General features: G+C 40.7%; 1 protein-coding gene across 1 annotated transcript in view; it reads right to left on the bottom strand.

Moving 5' to 3' along the window:
• Positions 1-22,759, bottom strand: part of SWAP70 (SWAP switching B-cell complex 70kDa subunit) — a 48,926-nt gene that overhangs the window by 20,016 nt on the left and 6,151 nt on the right. Inside the window, exons 3-5 of the mRNA XM_005874002.2 lie at positions 14,902-15,075; positions 4,434-4,661; positions 1,138-1,284 (exon numbers count right to left, since the gene is read on the bottom strand). Of these exons, the coding sequence (XP_005874064.1) occupies positions 1,138-1,284; positions 4,434-4,661; positions 14,902-15,075 (549 nt within the window). The remainder of the gene's footprint in view (positions 1-1,137; positions 1,285-4,433; positions 4,662-14,901; positions 15,076-22,759) is intronic.

Raw genomic sequence — 22,759 nt, 5'->3', positions numbered from 1 at the left:
CTTCCATTTACAATTTTTTTCTTAATATCGACTTTTTTATTTTTCAGATAAATTCAGTGTAGGTGCATCTTAGATAAATAAATAATTTTACATAACATGTATACATTAAAAAATAAATGTATTTTTCATCATCATATACTGTGTTTTTGTCGCTCGAATGAATTTTATTATTTCTTCAAGGTTCTTCACATACGTACACCTTAAGAGATATTAAGTAGGCGTAACATGTTCTCAAAAAATTAGGGTTGGCACGCAGAAGAATTTTGAGTCAGAGATTCTGCTGGTTTTGGCACGCACTCACAAAAAGGTTGCCCACCCCTGCCCTACAACATTAATTCTATACCATTTCATCCATCAAAATATATTATCGTTTATGAGTAAAATCATAGGTATTCAAAATGTTCTTCAACAGCCGAAACCGATTTGGCTCAGTGGATAGAGCATCGGCCTGCAGACTGAAGGGTCCCGGGTTCGATTCCGGTCAGGGGTATGTACCTGGGTTGCGGGCACATCCCCAGTAGGAGATGTGCAGGAGGCAGCTGATTGATGTTTCTCTCTCATTGATGTTTCTGACTCTCTATCTCTCTCCCTTCCTCTCTGTAAAAAATCAATAAAATATATTTTTTTTAAAAAATGTTCTTCAACAAAGATAGGCCTGGTAATAGTTCAGATATAAATACTCAAAAATGTATTATGTTCTTGAGGACTTCACTTCTTGACAGAATTAACAGTTATGAATAAGATGTACTGAAAGTATTCAAAGGTATTGCTCACTTCTTCTTCAGTTTTATTCATTGCACTCAAAATGGCCCAGAGTTTCTGGTATGTTCATTATTTCAACTGATTTTTTTTGCTTTATTTTCTTTTGATGACTCCGTTTTATTCAATAAATGATTCCGTAAATGTACAAACAAACACGATTTAATCCCTATCCTTTTTTCACAGTATAAAACAGAAGACAAACTTACATTAGAAAAAAATTCTGTCAGGTATCTTTAATTTTTATTGTAACTTTAGCCTATATTATGTTGGAAATGTAAGTTTTAAGATTATTTTAAGGCCCTGAAGTCTACAAGGAAGATAAGCCACTTGAGCAGCAGGGGGCAGCACCACAAAGAGGTAACAGTAGGCTCTTACCTCCACACAGCAGTTTTCATCCAAGACAATGTCTCCTTTCTTATCTTTCAGATCCTCACTCACATAATAAGAAATCACATTGGGTTTTAGTACAAACCAGCGTTCAGTCCAGTTTTTCCGTCTATGGCCTTTTTTCATCATGTAACCCTACAAGAGATTAAATCTGACATAAATGCCTGTATCTCTCTTCCTAGATATTCCTACCTACTCCATTATCTGATAGATGGTTCTTGCCCTTTGTGGATCATGAAGCCTTTGAGGATCTATGAAAGCCAGGGACACTATTCCCAGTCAAATTCACATAAGCACATGCAAACAAAAGCCTATGCAGAATTTTAGACACCCCTCCTCTCCCCAAAAAGCTAAATAGACAATAGACTTTTAAAAATATATTTGTATTGATTTCAGAGAAGAAAGGAGAGGGTGAGAGAGATTGAAACATCAATGATGGGAAAGAATCATCGATCAGCTGCTTCCTGAAAACCCCCTCTGGGGATTCACTCTGCAACCCAGGCATGTGCCCTGACCAGGAATTGAACCATGACCTCCTGGTTCATAGGTCAATGCTCAACCACTGAGCCATGCCGGCCAGGCAGATAGTAGACTTTAGAATCCCTGATGTTAATAGCACTGTAGTTTTTTTTTTAATTCCATATATTTTAGGGATGCTTATTGAAATATTTATAAATATTGCCCTAGCTGGTTTGGCTTAGTGAATAGAGCGTCAGCCTGCAAACTGAAGGGTCCCAGGTTCAATTCTGGTCAAGGGCACATGCCCGGGTTGTGGGCTCAATCCCCAGTAGGGGGCGTGCTGGAGGCAGCCAATCAATGGTTCTCTCTCATCATTGATGTTTCTATCTCCCTCTCCCTTCCTCTCTGAAATCAATAAAAATATTTTTTTAAAAGAAATATTTATAAATGTTACAAAATGAAATATCTGAGATTTGTTTCAAGACAATACAGGAGAAGCAAAAGTAGGTAGTGTAGGATTCACCATGTATTGGTGGTTGATGGGACTGGGTGGTGAATATATTGGAGTTCATTATACTATTCCAGGGGTCCTCAAACTTTTTAAACAGGGGGCCAGTTCACTGTCCCTCAGACCGTTAGAGGGCCGGACTATAGTTTAAAAAAAACACACAAATCGGTTGCTAAGCAACAGGCAGCTGCGGCAAAAACACCCGGCGGGCTAGATAAATGTTTTCGGTGGGTCGCATGTGGCCCGCGGGCCGTAGTTTGAATAGTAACTATTCAGTCTATTTTGCTTTACACATACACACATACACACACACACACACACACACACACACACACACACACACACACACCAACAGTACTCTCAGTAAATTAAACCCTCAGTCAGTAAAAATGCTAAAAGGTGCTAACAGCCAAATATACAACTCAGCCAATCACCTTCTGACACCAACCTACCTTTCTACCTGATCTCACAGTATTCTAGAGGATGAACTCTGCTCCAGATGAGCAGAGAAAGAATGAAGCAATAGGTAACAATACTGGCTTCTACGTGTAGCTTCTATGCATACTTATAAGTCTGTACTTCCTCCCCATATATCAGCCTCACAGGTATATAATTCAAACTTTTACTTCAAGAAAATTACACCTGATTATAGCCTTTCAAGGCTGTTCAAGAATAGCTGGCATTTAAATATTAAATGTACAGGGGGCGGAGCAAAAAAGGCAAAGGGAGTAAGAAGCACTAATTGGTAGTCACAAAATAAGCACAGAGATATAAGGTAAGACAAAGGGAACAGAGTTAACAATGTTGTAATTACTATGTATGGTGCCAGGTGGGTAATGGAAATATCAGGAGGAACTCTTTGTAAAATATATGATTGTCTAACCACTATGCTGTACAGAAACCAATACAAAATAATACTGAAAGTAAACTGTAATTTCTCTAATATTTTTAAGCTATCTCACACTGAAATCCACCCGTAATCCTTATCCTGCCGTCCTGATGGGCTTAGTCCTCCTTCACAGAGATCATGTCTTATATCTCCTCGAAGCTCCAAAAACCTATACAAATTAAGCCTCAACTACTGTTCATTGATGGGCTCCACTAGGGAAAAAGAGCAAGGATGACAATATTACCTACTGAGCAAAAAAAGGACCAAAGTAAGGAAATCACAAATTGGAGTTATTATTCAATATTATAATACTAGAGGCTTGGTGCACGAACTGTCCATGGGTGGGGTCCGGCCAGCCCACCCTTATCGGGTGAGGGGGGCCGATCAGGGATAGGCCAGCTGGGGGGAAGGGCTGCGGGTGGTTGGCCAGCCAGCCCCGCCCCCTAGTTGAACTCCCAGTCAAACTCCTGGTGGAGGGGACAATTTGCATATTAGCCCTTTACTATATAGGATAAGAAATTTGAAAGATCCACTAATAAATATATACATTCCATTTAACAAGCATTAATCTCCCCGTATGATTACCAGTTGCTTTGCAGGTGCTGAGAAAACAAATATCATAATCTAATAAGACAAGTGCAATTTTGTTATATAAAGGGGTTTTCTTCCAAAAATAACGGTATTTTTCTGATTTTATAAAAATAATATATAACCATATACATAAATTCATGTATGTTACTAACTCCAATAATAAGGAAGGAATCAAGAAGAAAATAAAGTTCGCAGAACTTCCACAATCCAGAGGTGATCACTCCAACACTCTGCTGAGCGCCCTTCCTGACAGCTCTGTGCCCACACCTCACACTGTGAAAGGAACTACAAGGCTGCTGCTCACCAACATGCCGTGGGGATCTTTCAGATGGACAGGTGTGGAGGTACCCATGACATGAGAGTCCTTTAAAAATCATTTGGAAATGTGATCATTTAAACAGTTCTTTCAAAATAGCAGCTCCGCCCGGCCGCAGTGGCTCAGTGGTTGAGCGTCAACCTAGGAACCAGGAGGTCAGTTTGATTCCCGGTCAGGGCATATGCCCGGGCTGGGGGCTCGATCCCCAGTCAGGCAGAAGGCAGCTGATCAATGATTCTCCCTCATCATCAAGGTTTCTCTCTCTCTCTCCTCCCTTCCTCTCTGAAATCAATAAAAATATATATTTTTAAAAAATAGCAACTCCAATGCTTAACCATACTTCAGAAATGCACCTGTAATTCTGCAAAAGGAAAGCCTGAGAAAATAAGAGACTTTGTTCAGCTCTAAATCCGTGTAAAAGTCTAAGTGACTTGTACTCATCTTTGTGATGAAAATCTGCCTGAGTTCAAACATGTCAAATTCCAAAGGTGAGAAGAAACACGGTGGTACAGGAGTCTTACCTGCTTCAACACATCTAGTATGAGCTCATTGAAGACTTCATTGATGGCCATGGACACGGTCTGCCGGTCCATGCCTTTGCTGAACTGTCCGGTTCCAACGAGCTCGATCAGCTCCCACACAGAGAGGCCGTCTTTCCCGTCATCGAAGTTGACTCTATAATCTTCAAATTGCTCTTGCTGCCAAACTCCTCCCATGGCGTCTGTCAGTTTCTTAAGCAGGTATTCAATCTACAGAGAGAATTTAGAAGGCATTATTTACTAGTAAAAAAAAATAACCTTTTAACTTAGGTACATATCTACGTTATGTACACTGATAAGGTCCATTTAAGAAACATTCTTTTACAATTCCAACAGCGGATCATGACTCTGTCAGGGAGAAGGGTGTGGACAAATGCCACTGGTTCTATATTGACCTAGAATAAGTAAAGGAAGATAACCCTCTGATCGTGTATTTGCATACATTTCCAAAGCAAACTGCACACATACACTGCCATACGCAAACTAATTAATGTGATCTGATTACTCTCTCTTGGATAAATATTTTAATACATCAGAATATTCATTTTTTTTAAAAAAAAAGAATATTGGTCTTTTTCTAATATGCAAGCACCCAGTTAAATAAGCATCTCAAAGTAAAATGTACCAGTTGCTCCCCAATTTACACATTTTCGATATAAGGCAGTTATTTTAAATTCATGCTGCCTCCTCCCGTTAGGAACGCTGACAATGTTGTAAACAACGTAGACTTTCTAGCTGGGCCTGGAAGAGCTTCTCAGACCCTGAAACACTGAGTCGCCTCCACCTTCCAAATGGCTCCCTTTCTATCACTGATTCTGGTTGGGGCAGTACCATTCACCATGGCAGGATCCTTGTTCCCCACGGCCTTACAGCAAATCGGCGACAAAATCCTACGGTGTTTACCCCCCTGTTTAAGTGGTTTTCAAACTGCAGGTTATGACTCAATATGAAATCAACTTAGTGGGCAGTAAGTAGCATTTTCTTTAAGGAAATGAAAAAATATTTCAGCTTATCCACAATGAAGACAAATGTTTTGAGTGACAAGTCTTGCTTGGTGTGTGCATGAATCTGTGTGTGCTGGGTCGTGAAATAAAATGTTTATCTTCCTGTCGGTCGCAGTCAAAAGGGATTGAAAAACTGTCCAAGACAGTTCTCAACTCCGTCTCCTCCTACCCCATCTGCCTTGGTTCAGGCCTCCCATTGGTACCCCGGCCTCCAGCATCGCCCCCGGTATCTGTATTCTGCCAGAGAGATTTTTCTAAAACCAAACCTGAGCCTGTGACCCTTATCTTTAAACCCTGCTTCGAAGATAAAGGCCAAGCTCCTCTGCATCCATCGGTGGCCATCGCCCTGCCTGCTGTCTTGCTCCTGACACAGTTACACTCCCCAGTGCTACCAACACCACTGGGCAGGGGCCCCCACTTGTTCTTTGAAGGACTGGGTAGTAAATATTTTAAGTTTTGTGCATCTCCGTTTATTTTCTACTTTGTTTTGGGTTTTTTTTGGTGTGTGTGTGTGTTTTTTAACAACCCTTTGAAAACCGTAAAAACGATGCCTAGCACATAGACAATATGAAACAGACCATGGGCTGGCTTCAGTCAGCGAGCCATAGTTTGCCAATACCTGCCATAGATTATAAGTAGTTGACCCACATGACACACTTGCTTATGCTCCAACGCCTTCCCCACGCTGCTCTGTCTAGAATACCTTCACCCATTTCTCTACCTAACAGATATTTATTCACGGCCTACATCATCTACAGTGGTCGGCAAACTGCGGCTCGCGAGCCACATGCAGCTCTTTGGCCCCTTGAGTGTGACTCTTCCACAAAATACCGGCTCTTCCACAAAATACCGACTTCTGCGCATGGGCCACAAAGTTTCAATCGCACTGTACGTGCGCGCCCGCACGTGGTATTTTGTGGAAGAGCCACACTCAAGGGGCCAAAGAGCCGCATGTGGCTCGCGAGCTGCAGTTTGCCGACCAGGGGTCTAAGATATTCCCACCCAAAATGAGATGTGTGGACCAGCAGTAGCAGCACTTAGAAACCTATTAAAATTAAGTGTCTCAGATCCCACGAAAAACCCAAAAGCCAGAATCTGCCTTTGAACAAGTACCCCAGGAACTCATAGGCACACTAAAGCCCAAGAAGCAAACCTGCTCTGGCCAACCCTAACCCGGGCAGGTGTTTGTCTATGCTGCTGCATTTAGCATACTGAATTAGAATGATCTTTTTACTAACTGGCTTCCCCACTGTTTTATGAAATCCATACAGGAGGGACCATGTCCCACTCATCTTTGAATCCCCAGAACTCAGTATGGTACTTAGAACGTAGTAGAGCTCAATTAATGTTAGTTAAACTGAAATAAATTAAGCTAAGCCGCAATTTCCTTATGAAATGAATGAGTATAATAACACTCATCAGCCCAGCCGGCATGGCTCAGTGGTTGAGCTTCGACCTATGAACCAGGAGGTCACAGTTGGATTCCTGGTCAGGGCACATGCCCAGGTTGCAGGCTCGATCCTCAATAGGGGGTGTGCAGGAGGCAACCCATCAATGATTCTCTCTCATCATTGATGTTTCTATCTCTCTCTCCCTCTTCCTTCCTCTCTGAAATCAATAAAAAAAATATTTTAAAAAATAAAATAACATCCATCACATATACCTACTATGGAGATAAAATGAAACAAATACAGGACATTTTGCACAGTGCCAGGCACACTAGGTACTCCATCAATGTTAATTCCCTTCTGCAATTGAGTGGACTAGTATACCACCATTTAAAATTACTTTCAAGAAAGCACTTATAACCCTGGCTGGTTTGGCTCAGTGGATAGAGCGTCGGCCTGGGGACTGAAGGGTCCCCGGTTCGATTTCGGTCAAGGGCACATGCCTGGGTTGTGGACTCAATCCCCAGTAGGGGTGTGCAGGAGGCAGCTGATCAATGATTCTCATCATTGATGTTTCAATCTCTCTCTCCCTCTCCCTTCTTCTCTGAAATCAATAAAAATATTTTTTTAAAAAGAAAGCATTTATGAAAGTACATAAAGTGAAGAAGAATGCAAAATTAGATTTACCTATGATTTATACTCCATAAAGATTATGTAAATATTTTGACAAATACTAGTACAAAACATAGAAACAGCAACTCTGTTACAGATAGGATTGTGAATTATTTTTTTCTTTGTCTTCTTTTTTTTAAAATATATATATTCTATTGATTTCAGAGAGGAAGAGAGAAGGAAAGAGACGGAAATGTCAATGATGAGAGAGGATCATTGATTGGCTGCCTTCTGCCCGCCCTCTACTGGGGATCAAGCCCACAACCCCAGGCATGTGCCCTTGACTGGAATTGAACCCAGGACCCTTCAGTCTGCATGCCGATGCTCTATCCACTGAGCCAAACCAGCTAGGGCTTTCTTTTCTTCTTAACACTTCCATTAACTTGGTTAAAACGTTGTTTGTGAAATAAACTTTAACAAAAAAAAATAGAAAAAACATATTTGCAAAGAAATGCACATTCATAAAATATCACAAAGTCAAAAAATGTCATGAGTTCTACGATTTAATTTGATAAGATTGTAAAAATCCTCTAGTATGGAGATTACCTAATCCCTTAAATCTAACATATGTTTACTTGTTGGAGAAAGACACATTCAGGTCTTTCCTTCTCTTGTTGGAGATCTATCACCTGCTATTAAGCTTATCAGAGATTATTTTCTTGGCTCTTCAACAGAAGTAGCAGGGATTGTCAGTGGAAGAGAGAAAAAGGACATATTAAGAGGAAGACAAAGGAAGAGGGAAGGAAAGAATGAGACAAAAGAGAAGAGAGAGAAAATATAAAAGCAAGAAGAGATTGAAGAAAGACAAAGGAAAGAAAGAACATTAAAATAAATAACTGCCCATGGTAAACTAAGAGGTATTAACAGGTACAGAAATGCAATCGCCCCAAGGCAGCAAAACGAAGGGCCCATGCTGATCACAACTTGGGGTAAGTGTAGTAACGGCACAACTAGAAGTTTTAGTAGGAAGCCAAGGTCAATATATGCATATGGCCACAAGCATGAGGAAAAGTGGGCGTGGCAAAGAGGTGCATCCAACTGACCATTTGTATCTGTGGACTCCCAGCCTCAGCTCTGCCTCACCTGCCCCTAGTGCATGAACCCGAGCCTCATAGTCGGAGCTTTAGTTCTTCTTGCCTATCGGACAACCTTTTATAATGTTTGTAACCCAGAAAGGACCTATTACGAGCAAACCTTTCTGAAGGTGACCTCCCAAACCTTTCTGAGTTGGTCATCAGCACCAGCATCTGCTCAGCATTGCCAGTAACTGTGCCAGACAACCAATTAGATTCATTTCCTGCTGACTTTCGACACAATCATTTACTTGTCATAACCAAGTAACTTAAGGACCTCTTAAATCATTACATTGGGCCAAGGAGAGACAAGCGTTCTCAGCTATTCAATTATACTAACTAATAAATCACGTGCTGCGTGTGAGTCTGGAGTGGCCTGCATCAATTCTAAGAGCTCATTCAGTTTCAGGAAGCAGCTTACTTCCTCCTTCCAAGCAAGTTTCACCAAAAATAACAAAGAATAAACTTTTAAACTGCATGTGATTTGCAATGCCTTTGGTTCCAAAATTTATTTTGTTAAATGTTCTTTCCCTGTCATCATTGAAAAGGGCCTTTATTGGCGTAACAACAATTCAGGTTTTATTTCACGGAGGGTCTCTTAAAACTATTTCAGGTTTGATATTTATTTCGAGGCAACTCTTCCAAACAAGCTCACAACGGACACATCCTGTTTTTGTTCTTGGCTCTGTGGGAAGTGAATACTAATGTAAAAACTATACTTTGACACATGTTTCCAGGAATACCGTTGGACAAAAATTACAAACCCATCTCAAATAAGGACGTGCCATGTCTTGACCTTTGCGTAGTAAGTAACTTAAATATTTATTCAATATTCTTGACACTACTTTCTGGGTGATGGAAAACTAAGTCAAAAGCAAACTTATTTATACCACTTATGTTATTCATATAACTACAGCTGTTACTTATATAGCATTAATCAAAGCTAGAGAACAAAATCTTAAAAACATTCTGGACTTAAAATGCAAATGATCATTATGGTACTTAGAGTATTGGAAAAATAAAAAATTAATTGTATAAAGTCTAAAAACTGTTGAAAAGATTACAATTAAACTTAGTATATACACATAACAAAGACATTTCAAATTTTATATTTTAAATATATCTTTTTTCACATTACATTTTATTAAAATCTGTAAGTCTAAAACTGTACCAAAATACAGTTTTTTAAATGTTATTAAAGTATTTAGGAAGAAAGCAAAAAATCTAAGAGAGATGGTCACCTTAAGAAATATTATGATTCTAGTGTTTTCCATAAAACAGTGTGACCTCGAGTCTGCAGTACTTGGTCAAAGGACAGGAGATGTGCTAAGAGTACAAAAAATTCAAACTCCAGGAGGCTGGCTCAGCAGCCAGACAAAGCATTTCCACATAAATCTGTTTTAACAACCCCTTCTTTCCCCACACAAGTACTCCTGGCCATGGAGGAATAATCTGTAAAACTAACTCTAATTCTCCTTTTAACTAGAAGGAGTTAAGGATGTCAAAACACAGAGTAAGTCCGAACAGTAACATGACAAGGTAGGCTGCCTGGCTATTCTATCACATCAAAGACAGACTGTTCCCTTCCCAAATGAGACTAATTTGTTTGGAAAGGGGACCAAGACGTTCCTGTCAGCCCGCCAAGATGAAGGTAAGCCTGCCACGGAGTTCTGGCTGGGCCCGGGTGCAGAAAAGATAGTCACGTGGGCCCCAGTTCTTCGAGCCACCTGGAAAATAAATCTTTTGAGTTTAAGCAGGGCAGTCAGGAAGGTGATGCTGACTGGCTCCCTTCACAGCCTGTGGCTCCGTGATGATTTAAAGCCAATGACAAGTCCTTCACATCAATCAAGTGCTGCCCCGAGGAATAAGGTAAGTCTCCTTACTCACTAATTTCTAATTCTGAAATCAGGACAAGGTCACTTTCAAGTTCACCATGAATATTTTAGTAATGGAAAGAACCAAAACATCACAGGTCAGAGACCACCCCTTCTCCAGTCCCAAGGAAAACACTAATAAATTTGGAAGCACTGAGTATAACTACAAAACGTCTTAGAAGAGGATACTGGAGATTTTACTAGCATAATTTGTCCAAGCAGCAGCTTGGCTTTTATAATAGCATTGGTGTATCTTTTTCTCTACCTATAAATATTCTATCCCCTTATACTGGTATATATCTCTGTATTAAGCTGGACATTTTGTTTAACTTTTCTATTCTCTCTTTTTTTTTTTAAGGTTTTTTTGATCCCCCTACCAGGGATCAAACCCACAAGCTGAGTATATGCCCTCTGACTGGGACTCGAACTGGCCACCCTTTGGTGCACGGGACCATGCTCAGCCAACTGAGCCACACAAGTATGTACACATGTCTAGGCCAGGGCAAGCTAGACAATTTCTGTGGACAAAAATTCCACAGCATGTTTTATTTTGTATTTCCGCTTTTACATACATGGGCAATTACATCATTATGGTTACCAAGCACTAAGAAACTGCTCCCACCTGCAGTGAATCTGCCTTTCCCTTGATAACCAATGACCACCTCATTGCTAAATCCAAGGGCAACTTCTCACTCATCACACTCTAATTTTTCTGTGACAGTGAATGCCAGGAACTACTTCTCTGCTTCTTAGAACTTTTTCTTTCTTGAGTACCCATGACTCAACATTCTCTCAATTCTTCCACCTCACCCGCTATTCAATTCAGCTTCCTTTACCAAATCTACTTCCTCCTCCTGCTGTCAAAAGGCTCCCAAGATTCTGTCCTCAGCCTCTCCTCTCCCACTACAGTCTCTTCCTACCTGATCTAACCTATTACCATGGCTTCCCTATCTCTGTGTCTGGCCCTGGCCTCTCACAAGCTCTAGGTGTGCACTTCAGTTGAATACAGGACAGCTCCACAAGGATGTACCAATGTACCAAATGGACCAAACACATCAGCATCCACTGTATCCCCAATGTATCCATCATCCTGTCACACACAAACACACACACACACACACACCATTCAGTGAGTACTTACATTGGGACCAGACATTGCGTTAAATGCTTCACATACATCAACTATTTTTATCCTCACAAGAGTCCATTGAAGAGAGTAGTTATCCCCATTTTAAAGATGGGGAAACCCAAACAGAAAGATTAACTAATTTGTTCAAAGTCACATAGCTAAAAAGTGGTAGGGTCAGGGTTCAAACTGGGCAGTCTGATTTCAAAGACCATGCTTTAAACAACTACACTATATTACTTCCTAATTGCCCAGCCTGACACTTGTCTATATTTTTGCACAGCAAGGCACTATGAGCCTGGTTCTGTGACCTCCAGGTCCCTCCTATCTGGCCTTCTTTTCTATTCTCACTGACGCTACTGTTCTTTAGTTCTTAATACCACTTACCCTCTCTTAACTTCCTATCTCCCACCTCTCCATATTTCATCTATTTACCTGTCACTCTCTTGCTCAAAAATCAATGGTTCACAGCTCCCCACTGCCTACAGGATAAAATCAAAATTATGCACAGCCTTATCCACTCCACTCTTCTTCACAGCCATCATGTTTCACTTAGACGGGATATGTATGAGTCTTCTTGACGGCCCAGCATCTAAAGCCCTTCGTATGTCTGGGGAATCCCTTACCTCCCAATGTAAGAGTAAAAATGTAAATGTACCTTTTCCAAGCCTCCTTTGCAGCTAGCTTATGGCACGTGACCTAGGCCACCAATCAGATGCATCATCCCAAATGTGGATTGGATAGTGAGCACTAGAGAGAACTCTCCTTGGTAACAAGAAAGCTGCAGGAAGACCTGAGTTCCTGGGCAGCACCCAGGGTGCAGGGCCAGAGGTGTTCCTTGGTACAAGTGCAACACCTACCCTCCGGTGGCAGCAACCTTTCCCTTGTGGTCCTCACTGGAGCAACCAGTGTCGTTCCAGCCACCACACCTGGTTTTTAGGCCATCGTGGCAATTCTGTGAACTACCCAACATCCTTTTCACACATTTACTTTTGCCTTAAATCACCTAGTCCTGGTGTTTCCAAGTAAGCATCCTTCACGCATCTCAGAACATGCCCTTTGCTTTCCTGCCCCACAGAACCGTGCCCACTGTTTCTTCCATCCAGAATTCTTCTCTATTAGTCAAAACTCTTCCAATCTTTTAAGACCCAGCACTAGTACTGCTTTCCCCATAGATATAATGGTTAATACTTGATAAGTATTGAGAACTATGCATTCTTCTCATTTGATCTTCACAAGTACAGTGGGAGGTAAATACTTCCATTAGCGCCATTTTACAGTTGAGGAAAATGCAACAAAAACAAATGAAGAAAATTGCCCAAGGTCATGCATCTAGTGAATGGTGATAGAGCCAGAATTCAAATCCAGGAGATCTGACTCCAGACCCCTGCTCTCCATCAGGGAACAGCCAATTGTGGCCCCTGAGTCAAGCTGGCCCAGCAGCCAAACCTGGTTCACAGCATGTTTTTACACACCCATGATCCAAGGAAGAATAGTTTTTTAAAGTGGTTGGGAATAACAATTTTTTTTAAGTCCAAAAAATTTTTTGACCCATGAAAATTATATGAAATTCAAACTTCAACATCCATTTCACTGAAGCATAGCAATATAGTGTCCATGGCTACTTTTATGCTTCAACAGCAGAGTTGAGTACCTGTGACAGAGACAGACAGTATGGCCCAAAAAGTCCACAAAGCCTCAAATATTTACTGTCTTACCCTTCAAGACTCTGCTTTTAGCCACTACATTACACTGCCTCTCTGAAAACGCTGCCCTACCCCCTTCTTTCCCCCAAGCTGGAATAAATCTTGCCTTCTCTGAATTTGCATGGCATTTGCATCTTTCTGAGAACAGGTAGTCCATTTTGCTTTGAATGACACTTGATTTATTTTTTTCCCTCCAGCGGACTGTAAGTTCCTTGAAGGCAGGAAGTAATCTTTCTCACTTCGTATTCCTCTTGGTGCCTCCCTTATTGTTGGTAGTTTATTAATGCTTGCTGATTTTAAATAAAATATTGTAGTATGAAGTTTTTAAAAGATTTTCCTAACATGAACAAGCATCATAGAAGTTATATTCTAGACTCTGTATTGGCAGGATGGGGAGTAAAGGGCACACTCAACCACCACTGGTGTGTGTATACATTGGTACAGCAGTTCTGGAAGCAATTTTGCCTTGTTCACCTAATAATACCTTGAGACTGTGCATTTCCTAGAACTCGGAATTCCATGGCTGGAAATTTATCTTCAGGAAACACGCAGGCTAACGTATGCAATAATAGTAGTCATTAGAGTCAACACATTTACTGAGTACATATTACCTGCTGCTCACTGAGCTAAGTACTTAAATGCAGACTCTCACACCCCTTAGAGGTAACATCTTATAAATGAGAAAATTAAAGCCTGAGAGGTTAAATAATTTGTCCAAGGTTAAGGGATTACAAATGACTTGTTTTTAAGGGGAGGACTACAGCTGGTTTTAACTTTGCATATTATAAGGCTTTTCTACCGTAATAAGCATGTATTGCAGGTATAATTTTTTAAAAATATGTCTTTATTGATTTCAGAGAGAGGAAGAGAGAAGGAGAAAGGGATAGAAACATCAATGATGAGAGAGAATCATTGATCAGCCATCTCCTGCACAACCCCTACTGGGGACGGGGCCCGAAACTTGGGCATGTGCCCTGACCAGGAATCAAACCATGACGTCCTGGTTCATGAATCAACACTCAACCGCTGAGCCACACCAGCTGGGCTACAGGTGTAATTTTTAAAGGGCAGTAAGACATCACAAAACCTTACTCCTCTGTTTGTTTTCTTTTGGAACCTTAGGAAAAATAACTCAGAACAAAACAAGCAATGTCCTTTTTCATTTACTGTGGGAAGTACAGTTAAAAGTCACCATCCTGGACTTTGAAACAAGAATAGTATTTCCTTACATAAAACAGCCTTGAAAACAGTCTGGATCCTATATGTTGCCCATATAGCATCACTTGACCAGTTCTTATGGTTTTATCAATATGCAGGTAGACAAAAAATTATGATGTAACTTGTACTGAATAAATATTCTTTGGACATGAGGACGGATTTGTCTATAATTACAGCAATTTAGAGAGGAAGAGTCCCACCCTGTCTGCAAGTCTCCAAGGATATTACATGACCCCAAATCACTTAAGTTTTGGACCTTTTTTAGATTCAAGCCATTTTGCCTCTGATCCAAAAAGTCTAGTCCAATACTTCATATCTGCAGTGACTTAACACAAACACTTCCAAGTTCGACCTATTAAATGCGAAGATGGCCCAGAGCCACACCTTACCTCTTCTGGCACAATAATTAATGGATACTTGTCCTCAGATAAAAAGTTGAAAATAACCCACACTTTAAATGAATCTTCTTCCTCAATGAGCAGGGGACTCTTCGTGAGGTTTTTTTTGACACAGAGGGTCCAACACATTCTATTTAATTCAAGCTTGTCAAAGTTGTCTTGGACCTAAAAAGGAATAAGGAAAAATTCCAATGAACCAATCCAAAATAAGTAATATAACATAAGCCCAGTAAAACAGAAAAACAAAGCTCACTCTAGGCTTCCATTTTAACCAATCCAATTCACCAATACATTTTCAGTGTATATGCTTAGGTACCACACTTTTAAAGGCTCAATTAAGAATATTATATGAAGCCCGGCTGGCATGGCTCAGTGATGAGTGTTGACCTATGAACCAGGAGGTCCTGGTTCGATTCCCGGTCAGGGCACATGCCCGGGTTATGGCCTTGATCCCCAGTGGGGAGCATTCAGGAGGCAGCCAATCAATGATTCTCTCTCATCATTGATGTTTCTATCTCTCTCTCCCTCTCCCTTCCTCTCTGAAATCAATACAAATTTATTTTAAAAAACAAAAACAGAGTCTAAATCAAACTTTAAATGCTGTTTGTTAATACTATGCCAAATTGCTGTAGAACTCAGTAGATGGACGACATCTACATGATGAAAGACATCTCTATAGGATTAGTTTCAAAGGCCACCACCATCAACTCTATCCACCCACACCCCTAAAAAAACGTAAGTGAAAGATATGCCGCATGGGAAGTGACAGGTGCATGAAAGCACACAGCCTTGCTCTGAGGAACCAGAGGTTCTGTGTGGATTATGTGGTGAATTGTAGGGTTCCTGGCGGGGAGTGGCTAAATTTATGGCTGGAAAAGCAAACACAGAAATCACAAAGAGCTTCATAATTTTTTTTTGTAAATAGTCTATAGGAAACCCCCAGTTGAAGGGTTTTGGAGCAGAGAATGAGCAGGTCATGTGCAGCCCAGATTACTACTCTGCAGAAAAGACGGTATTGAAGGTGACCCTTGGAGTATGTTGAAGAGTTCAAGGTAAAGTATTCCAAAGGACAGAAAGGAAATGGCATCAGCAAAAGCATGGCAGGAGCAGCCCACCCTCCCTGTTTGGGAAATAGTCACAGGAGGAAGGACACAGAAACAAGGGCAAAGGAAAGATAAAGTGTTCCGTTTGGGAAGTTCTGGTAAGGCATTAGATGGAGGTGTCCAAGGCCAATCAAAGAGGTGAAACTAACCTAAGAGGAGAGGCAGATCTGTGCATCAACTGCACTCCAGTGATGACTGAAACCATGACGGCCTATGAGACCACGGAGAGAGACCACAAAGGGAGAAAAGAGAGGAGATCAGAAACAGGACCTCAGGGGATACACACATTGGTAAAGCAAGAGGAGGAAGAGGAATCGGGATAACTGAAAAAGCACTCAAAGTGGTAGGAGAACCACAAAGATATGAGAACTGGGTGAGGAAACAGTTGAGAAGGTTTGATAAGTAGTGGGAAACGCTGCAGAGAGACTAAGGAGGGGCTGATTAAAAAACCACTGGTTCTGCATGCACTTCAATGATCTCTAGTTATCTTCAAGACAGCTGAAAAGTGTGGGTAAAAGATTTCAGTGGGATCAGAAACCAAGAAAATTCTCCATAAATTAGTTTTCCTAGGAAATAAGTTGTGTGTTCAACTCATTCCTCCTCTAAAACCTACTCCACTATTCCTTAGTTTAATGATACTCAGGTAAAAGAGTATTAAATGATAGCATTGACACCTTTTTAAAAAGTACAAGAATCAGATCACATATGAAAAGCCCACAGCTAACATCATGCTCATCAGTGAAAAACTGAAAGCTTTCCTCTAAGATCAGGAACAAGGCAAAGATGCCCACTCTCACCACTTCCTTTCAACACAGTACTGGTCAGACAGTTAGGCAAGAAAAAAAAATAAAAGTCATCCAAATTGGAAAGAAAAAAGTAAAATTATCTCTGTTTGCAGATGATATGCTCTTTTTTATTTTTTTTAATATATTTTTACTGATTTCAGAGAGGGGGAGAGAGAGAGAAACATCAATGATGAGAGAGAATCATTGATCGGCTGCATCCTGCATGCCCCACACTGGGGATTGAGCCTGCAATGTGGGCATGTGCCCTGACTGAAATTGAACCATGACCTCTTGGTTCATAGGTCAATACTCAATCACTGAGCCACACCGGCTGGGCTGCTTTTTTTATTGTATGTAGAAACCTCTAAAGAGTCTACAAAAAGCTGTTAGAACAAATAAATAAATACAGCAAAATTACAGGATATAAAATCAACATTCAAATATCAGTTATATTTCTATACACTAATAATGAACAATCTGAAAAAGAAATTAAGAAAACAATCCCATTTACAATAGCATCAAAAAGAATAAAGTACTTAGGAATAAACTTTTCCAAGCAGGCAAAAGACTTGCACATTGAAAACTACAAAACATTACTGAAAGAAATTAAAGATGACAAATAAATGGAAAGACATCCCATATTCGTGGGTTAGAAGATAATATTGTTAAAATGTCCATACTCCCAAAGCAATTTAGATCTAACGCAATCCCTATCAAAATCCCAATGGCATTTTTTTGCAGAAACAAAAAACATTATCTTAAAATTCATATGGAATCTCAAAGGACCATGAATATCCAAAACAATCTTGAGAAGAAGAACAAAGCTAGAGGCCTTGCACTTCCTAATTTCAAAACATATTATACAGCCACAGGAATCAAAATAGTCTGCTACTGGAATAAAAACAGACAGACTAATAAAACAGAAAAGAGAGCCCAGAAATAAGCCTGCAGGTGCATGGTTGATGAACTTCAACAAGGATGCCAAGGCTACACAATGAGGAAAGGAGAGTCTCTCTTCAACAAATGGTGTTGGAAGAAAATATCCACCTGCAACAGAATGGAGATGGGCCCTTGCCCTATATCAGTGATGGTGAACCTATGACACGCGTGTCAGAGGTGACACGCGAACTCATTTTTTTGGTTGATTTTTCTTTGTTAAATGGCATTTAAATATATAAAATAAATATCAAAAATATAAGTCTTTGTTTTACTATGGTTGCAAAGATCAAAAAATTTCTATATGTGACACGGCACCAGAGTTAAGTTAGGGTTTTTCAAAATGCTGACACGCCGAGCTCAAAAGGTTCGCCATCACTGCCCTATATCATATGCAAAAATTAATTCAAAAACGGCGTCAAGATATAAATGGAAGACCTGAAACTCCTAGAAGAAAACATCGGGAAAAAGCTTCCTGACATTGGAACAGACAATGACTTCTTGGATAGGACACTGAAGGCACAGGCAACAAAAGCAAAAACAGACAAATGAAACTACATCAAACATAAACTTCTGCCCACAAAGGAAACAATCAATAGCGTTGGACAACGGTGAGCCAGTCCTTGCCATCAGAGAACTTACACACCAGGTGGGAAACAATACAGCAACAGCACAACCACCTACGTGATAAAAACTGTGGTGTGTGCTCTGAAGGAACAGCAGAGGATGCTTGAGAACACATGGAGGCAGAGCTGGTTAGCTCTGGGGAGGGTGGGGCGCTACCTACAGAAACCTCCCTGAGGAAGTGACATCAAGCGAAGACCCAAAAGGATGAACAGGCATCGGCTGCATGCTATGGGCACAGGAAGCCTAACAGCAGAGCAAGCAGCATGTCTGAAGGATCTGTGGCAGGAGAGGTCTTTGTAATTTGAGGAACAGAAAGGAGTCCAACATGGCTGCACTGCAGTGAGCAAGAAGGGAGTGGAGAACGTGGAGGCTGGAGAGGTTGGCAGAGGCCAAACAGAACACAGCCCTGCATGCCATGATAAGCACTTCGGGCTTTGAGATCATCTCTAAGTTCATTCTAACTATAAAGGGTCTAGGAATCTATGGCTCCATACTCCATCTCATCTAAGATTACAAACTGCTCCCAAATCCCAGTTTGTATCAGACACATTAAACTGACAGTCTCACATCTTTTGGAAAACTAACAATGGCTGTCACTGATCTCAGGGTGTCCAAATGGAAGATAATTTCCTAGAAAAAAATGTGTAGAGTTGTTTTCTGGTTGTTGTTTTTTAACACTAAGTCTATGTGACGGCTTGTCTCATAGAGGACAGGCACCGGAATAGGTTCCGGCCCTCCGGTCCAGTTTAAGAACCCATTGTGGCCCTCGAGTCAAAAAGTTTGCCCACCCCTGGGTTAGACTGTATTGCTACAGCAAGCTCAGATTGGGTCTGAGTTCTTCTTATTTTTAACATATGTTTGCTTTTCCCATACATATGAATACATATGAACCCATACATATGAATAAGATAGCAGTTATGGACCTCAATTCTGACTCAAAGTACTAAAAGTATTTACAAAACTAAACTCATGTTTCTAAATTAAAATTTTCATACCAACTAGTAACACTTCTTTTTTTTTAAATATATCTTTATTAATTTCAGAGAGGAAGGAAGAGGGAGAGAGAGATAGAAACATCAATGATGAGAGAGAATCATTGATCGGCTGCCTCCTGCACCCTCCCCACTGGGGATCGAGCCCGCAACCTGGGCATGTGCCCTTGCCTGGAATCGACCCTTTAGTCCACAGGTCGATGCTCTATCCACCGAGCCAAACCAGCTAGGACTAGTAACACTTCTTTAAAACATTTAGCATAGTGCCTGATACACAGTGGACTAAATAAATGTTAGCATTTTTATCTTTATATTAATGTTTTCAAAAATATTTTGATAACATGGGAAAGGAAATATTAATGTTAAGTGTTCGATATGATCCCAGCTTGAAAAATCATACAAATTTATTTTTAAAAATAACGACTCAAAGTAAACAGATCAAAATTTTAAAAGTGACTGCCTCAAGATGGTAAGGGTAATATTTTCTGAATAAGTTCCTTTTTAAAAAAATTTACAATCATGAGCCTGTATTTACAATACAGGAAACCATTTTACAATTAAGAAAACCACTTTAAAGACAGTATTTCACATTAATCGTCAGGGAGATACAAATCAAAACACAGTAAGATACCACACCTCACACCCACAAGGATGGCTATAATCAAAAAGACAGAAAATGACGAGTGTTGGCAACGATATGAAACAGCTGGAACCTCGCATATTGCTGGTAGGAAAGTAAACTTCACAGCATCTTTGGAAAACAGCGTGGCAGTCCCTCAAAAGGTTAAACGTACGTTGCCATATGACTCAGCAATTCCCTTCCTAAGTATGTGCCCAAGAGAACTGAAAACACACATCCACACAAAAATCTGAACATGAATGCTCAAAGCAACAAATTCATCATAACCAAAAAGTGGAAATAACTCAAATGCCCATCACCTGTTGAGGGTACAAACAAAATGTGGTATACCCATAATGGAATATTATCCAGCCATTAAAAGGAATGAAGCACTGTTACATGCTACAATGTGACCACGTATTTATGATTCCGTTCATATGGTATGAGTCCAGGATAGGCAAATCCATAGAGACAGAAAGTAGATTAGTGGTTGCCTACTCAACATAGGACCTCTTTATTCACTCAGAAGTTTTGAGGATATTTTGAGTGCTGAAGGCATATTCATTCAACTAACAGAAATCTGAAAACTCATTTTATGGAAGAGCTACAACTGACACATGGACTCAAGCATCTGGTAAGAGAGAACAAATGTCAGCCTAGGAAAACAGAACGTAGAGGCTGCTGGCCTCCAGAGAAGGGACGCTGTATTGAACTAAAATATTTCTCTTGGTGTGTTTATCCTTTGCATGTATATGTTTCCAAAAAAGACAAAAACAGAAAAAAATTCAACAACAACAAAACGGTTTATGTTAGAAAGTAGCAAATTTCCCCAGTTAGGACTTAGCATATTGCCAGGGGAATATTGGTTTTAATCCTAGAGTCCAGACCAACCTTTAACGTGTAGAATCAGGGAAAAGAACTGACAATTATTTGAACCAAAGAAACTCATAGGTAATTAAGTCTCACGAAAGAATTAGATTGCCTCGTAAACATGCTGAAGCAGAACTAGTTTTTGATGTAGTCTATTAGGACTCAATAATAAAAAGCTAGCACTGTACCACTTTCTTCATTTATTCCATCAGATAATCCAGGTATAGTGTCTCTTCGCCAAAAGGGGGTGGAGGGAGGCAGTGAAGGAGAGCTCACAAAAAATTCTTCCGAGGCCTGACCAGTGTGGCTCAGTGGTTGAGTGTCAACCTATGAACCAGGAGGTCATGATTCGATTCCCAGTCAGGGCACATGCCCGATTTGCTGGCTCGGTCCCCAGTAGGGGGCATGCAGGAGACATGATAGGCCAAGGTTTTGGGTTCAGTCCCAGATCAGGGGACATACAAGAACCCATCAATAAATGCATAAATAAGTGGAACAACAAATCATTTTTCTCCCTTTCTCTAAAATCAATGTTTTTAAAATTTTTTTTAAAAATTGTTCCTAGCCCTGACCAGTTTGGCTCAGTGGCTAAAGCGTTGGCCTGCAGACTGAAGGGTCCTGAGTTCGATTCCAATCAAGGGCATGTACCTTGGTTGCAGGCACATCCCCATGAGGGAGTGTGCAGGAGGCAGCTGATCAATGTTTCTCTCTCATCGATGTTTCTAACTCTCTATCCCTCTCCCTTCCTCTCTGTAAAAAATCAATAAAAAATATCTACACTAATAAAAGAGAAACATGCAAATTAACCATCACTCCATCACTCCACCACACCCACCAGCCAATCAGCGTGACTATGCAAATTAACCCAACAAATATGGTGGTTAAATTAATTTGCATACGCAGGCGCAGAGCGGAGACTGAAGATGACTGAAGATGGCGGCAGCCACGGAGCTGGAGCGAGCATGGAGGCTTGGGTTGCTTCCGGCGACAGAGGAAGCCAAGCTTCCCACCAGACCTGTACTCCGCGCAAGAAGGGGCTGGAGGCCTGGGCTCCGCTCAAGGAGCTGGGAAAAAAAAAAAAAAGGAGGGGCTGGGAGCAGCCGGAGCGGAGAAGCCAAGCCTCGCTGCTGTGGCCGGACCAAAGGCCTGGGTCCCGGGTGCCGGAGGAAAATCGGTGCCGACAGCCAGGGAAAGGAAGGCCTATTGTTCGAAACTTTGTGCAACAGGCCACTAGTGTGTGTATGTGTGTGTGTGTGTGTGTGTGTGTGTGTGTGTGTGTATATATGTATATGTAGCTTACAGAATTCCATTCTTTACTAAAGAAGGAATTTAACAAACAAGCAAAAAAAAAAACAAACAAAGTTAACACTTAGAGGAGGCAAAATATTTGATACAAGAACATCAGATATATTAATCATTTGAAGTCCTAATAAATTCTATCAACATGAAGAACAACAGGAATGATTAACTCTGAAGACAGAAATATAGAAACCAAATGGAAAAATTATGTTTTGGGAAGCAAGTTTCAAATAATTTATCTCTCAGTCCCAACCTCTTCAGAATAATTCTCCTAAGCAAAGGCAGAAAACCACTAAAACAACCTGGGGGGAGAAATGGCCAAAATGAACGCTAATGAACACCACATACTAATGAAGAGAAAAGAATCCTCTTAACCTAAGAGAACTAAATGGAGGCTGAGATCAGTTGAGATGATCAGAGTGGCTTTTAAGCTGCTCCACCGCTGCCCTATGTAACCAAACTGGGAAACAGTAATTCTAGAAGAGAATCATTTTAATCCCTCAATAGTACAATTAACACTGGCCTAGCCCTAGCCGGTTTGGCTCAGTGGATAGAGCATCACCTGCGGACTGAAAGGTCTCGGGTTTGATTCCGGTCATGGGCTTGATCCCCAGTAGG

This window comes from Myotis brandtii, unplaced genomic scaffold (assembly GCF_000412655.1).
Source record: "Myotis brandtii unplaced genomic scaffold, ASM41265v1 scaffold422, whole genome shotgun sequence".
NCBI lineage: Eukaryota > Metazoa > Chordata > Mammalia > Chiroptera > Vespertilionidae > Myotis > Myotis brandtii.
Note: the sequence above shows the minus strand (reverse complement) of the source record. Positions and strands in the feature narration are given on the sequence as shown.